At 40.6% G+C, this 4,060-nt stretch overlaps 1 gene segment (V, D, J or C); it reads left to right on the top strand.

Moving 5' to 3' along the window:
- The first annotated feature begins 2,386 nt into the window (after positions 1–2,386).
- On the top strand, positions 2,387–3,271 carry LOC125615278. The segment is given in 2 exon segments: positions 2,387–2,577; positions 2,704–3,271. Coding segments are annotated over 2 exon segments (513 nt in total).
- Positions 3,272–4,060: the final 789 nt, after the last annotated feature.

The following is a 4,060-nucleotide window of genomic DNA, read 5'->3' as shown; positions in this document are numbered from 1 at the left end:
GTGGATGTGGTAAAGTTTTTCTCCAATTCTGTAGGTTCTTTCTGCACATTATTGTTTCCTTTGTTGAGAAGTAGCTTTTTAGTTTGAATCCATCCCGTTTATTAATTATTGATTTTATTCTTTGTGCTTTGGGAGTCTTGTTGAGGAAGTCAGGTCCTAAGCCTACATGATGTTGATTTGGGCCTATTTTTTCTTTGATTAGGTACAGGGTCTCTGTTCTACTGCCTGAGTCTTTGATCCACTTTGAGTTGATTTTTGTGCAGGGTGAGAGATAGAGGTTTAATTTTATTTTGCAACATATGGATTTCCAATTATTCCAGCACCATTTGTTCAATAGGCTATCTTTTCTCCAGTGTATGTTTTTGGCACCTTTGTCTAGTGTGAGATAACTGTATTTATGTGGGTTTGTCTCTGTGTCTTCTATTTTGTAACACTGGTCTACATTTCTATTTTGGTGCCAATACCATGCTGTTTTTGTTACTATGTCTCTGTAGTATAATTTAAGGTCTGGTATTATGATGCCTCCTGCTTCTCTCATCTTGCTAAGGATTGCTTTGGCTATTCTGGGTCTCTTATTTTCCCAAATGAATTTCATGATTACTTTTTCTAATTCTATAAAGAATGTCATTGAGATTTTAATAGAAATTGCCCTAAATCTGTATAACAATTTTGGTAGTATGTCCATTTTGATAATGTTAATTCTGCCTATCCAATAGCATGGGAGATATTTCCATCTTCTAAAGTCTTCTTCAATTTCTTTCTTTAGTGTTCTGAGGTTTCCATTGTAGAGGTCTTTCACATCTTTACTTAGATGGATTCCAAAGTGATTTATTTTTGAGTCTTCTTGATCTTGAATCTCCACAACTGATACCAATTGAAGATCTACTTAGGATTTCCATTTCAGCAGTCTTCTCATGGACTGATTGCCAGAAAGCTACACAGTGGCTTTCATTTCTCTGGTTTAACCATCACTGGATTTATATTTTTCTTCTTTCATTAATAGGGATTTTGGCGAGATGGATCCCTGAGCAGGTGCGATCATCTGATATCTAGAATCAGAAGTATTTTCCATGGATGTTTAAGTTCTTAAACTAAGACATGAATAAGAGACAATGTACACACAAAAAGAAGCTGAAAAATGCATATCCTCAGAACAGATTTGATCTCATGTTGCTAGGAATAATCACATCTCTGGGAAATAATATATCCAACTTAAGAAAAAGAGTCCTATTAGACTGATGGAAAGCCGCTTGCTTGCTATCTATATTGATAGCTCCATGTGTCTAACACCTCAAGTGGGTGAAAAGAAAAGGCTTCACTTTCATAGGAATGACTTTGCTCTTGGCCACAATCAACACTACCCTCATTTTACAAGACCTGACTTTCACCCACAAAAAACTTCTGCTTCCTAAGTTGGGTTTCATGATCAGATTTCTCCACTATGTTCTATGCCTCTGAAAAATTTCACCTGGCTCTGCTCTGGCACTGATGCTCCCAGGGTTCTACAGTTAATGCAAATTTACTTTTACACTGGCCTTAAATCCTTCCAACATTATTTATGGTTGATTTTACAATGCTTTCATCAGTTGGCCTATCTTATCTGTAAATGCTCTGGCCTATCAATGCTTCTTTGATGATGAGGCATCCAGAATTGGATATCATACACCAGTCAAGTTCAGAGTAGATTAATGTATTAATTGATATTATATTTATTGTTGTTGATCTAAAGAAAGCCACCGAATCTTCTTAATTCTGCTTGAAGTAGTCAAAGATACTCTAACTTAATTTTCCTAGGTGAGGGCCCATGTTCTAGACGGCTAATCTAGTTTTTATTTTCACCAGTCAAGGTAATTGTTTACACATCCTACCACAATCTTTCCTCCTTGGCAGGATGCTCACTGCCAACAAGGCCATCCATAGCTCAATGGAGGGAAGTTGATCTCAATGTCTCTGCCCAAGCACGACAGTGGTAATGGAATCCAAAATCAATTAGTTTTGTTGTGTGATCATTTTCTCTAAAGTAAATTTGTTCTTAGTTTTACAGTCGCTATTTTTCATTAAAGCTAGGTTTAATGCAATCTGCTACAGAGGTTGACCAAGCATCTATTAGGAAAGAAAGAAATATTCAGTGAAAGTTTTTTCATAACTCTGAACAAAAGGAAAGCACAGATTAGCTTCCTGTGGGCAGTCTGTACCGTCATTTTTTATCTGACCTCCAGAGGGCGATGTTACCCAGGCCAGAAGTCCCTGCTTCCCTTGATCAGCGCCTTCAGCTCAGCCCCTCCTACCTGTTGCTGATTGGAGGACCCTCACCCAGTCCTCTAAGGAAGGGACAAACGAGGAAAATCTGGGGGGCAGATGGCACTGGGGAGCATTTCAGCAGTTTTTGTTATTGTACCTAAGCAAGGGATGTGTCTAGCTCAACCTTTCTCACACCATCTTTTTCCAAGAGCTGGGCTTCTCAGCCACTTTCCTGCTCACTAGGAGGAAATTTTCCAGAAAGCCGCCTTCCGCATTCTCAGTGGTCGGCCATGCACTTCATACTTATCCTATTCCTAGGGATACATTATGCTCTGAGTGAGTACAATTGCTTTATGTTCCCTAGATCCACCTAAGCCATTGCTTTCTGATTCAAATCTTAGTAAAAGTACTTTCTATAGTAAAGCCTTCCTGGCACTTACTGACATAGCATTAATTTTGCAGGAGATTCCAGAGCTCAGTCAGTGACCCAGCCTGACAGGCAGGTCACTATTTCTGAAGGAAACTCTCTGGAACTGGCCTGCAACTATTCCTATGGTGGTTCGTTTTCTCTCTTCTGGTATGTCCAGTACCCCAACCAAGGCCTCCAGCCTCTCCTCAAGTACATTTCAGGAAATACCCTGGTTCAAGGCATCAAAGGCTTTGAGGCAGAAGCTAAGAAGAGTGAATCTTCCTTCAACCTGAGGAAACCCTCTGTGCACTGGAGCGACTCAGCTGAGTACTTCTGTGTTCTGGTTGCCACAGTGACTGGGGCTGCAGGGGGAGCTGAACATAAACTTTGTGATATTACAGGGAGGAGAACTGTGTCTGGGAGATTTTGGATTCTGACATCGTACAAGCCATGGTGCTCTTATTCCACAGTGTGTAGGCTCCCAGGACTTGCTGAGCCAGCGTGGCTGATAAATACTTAAGTGGCTGAACTTAGGGAATGTGACATAGCACAGAAGAGGTTTGCTTTTCATTCATCATTCTATTTTTTAAACATCCAAGACAAAAGGTAATTCTCCTTTACTAAACATGAGCAATGGGGGACTTGAGGTGAAGGGGATAATTCTATAAACTGGGCCTGCTGTGCTGACCCCATATACTTTCTTATAAAAAGCAAATTGCCTGCAGAGCTTCCTGGCTTAAGTTAATTGCATATGTTACATTCTTCAGCTAAAAATTTGTTATCTGCAGGAGAAAGGAAGGCCCAAAAGGTTCTTCCTTGCTCATTAGTAGAATTTAAACTACCCTGAAAGGAGGGCTTTGTGGCCTTGACACCGATCACATTCCAGAAATCAGGAAGATAAAGTAATAAAGAACAAAGCCCCCAAACCATAAAATCTGTAACGACAAGTCAGTGAGGCCAAAGTGACCCAGCGTGGCCTTGGATCTTTAGCATGTCATTATAAAAGTCAGATCTCCCCTCCATGGGCTTGGAAGTTTGATGAAATACTGCCCTCAGAAGTCAAGAGGTGGACCTAGAGGGAGTCTCTGGAAACTTCTCTGAGACCCTTAATAAAACTGGAGGACAAGAGGAGTGCACTGTTTTTCTCTTCGCTAGTGGACCCATTCTCTTCCTTAGGAGTGTCCCTTTATTCCCTTTTCCTGTCCCTTCTAATAAACCCATGCCTGCTACTCTGAGCAACGTGTCTGCAATCTTTCCAGTGTGATGGCAAGAACCCATTATCAAGACTATGCCGGCTGCTTCAGCTCTGTCTTGGGCCATTCTTCTATAGCACTACCTTCCTAACTTGGTAATTTTAAGGTAGTTTTCCTGGAGCCTTTTCTCTGACCCCTCTCTGTTAGTTATTTTCTC

This window comes from Marmota marmota, unplaced genomic scaffold (genome assembly GCF_001458135.2).
Source record: "Marmota marmota marmota unplaced genomic scaffold, marMar, whole genome shotgun sequence".
Taxonomy (NCBI): domain Eukaryota; kingdom Metazoa; phylum Chordata; class Mammalia; order Rodentia; family Sciuridae; genus Marmota; species Marmota marmota.
This window is presented reverse-complemented; position numbering and strand designations above follow the sequence as displayed.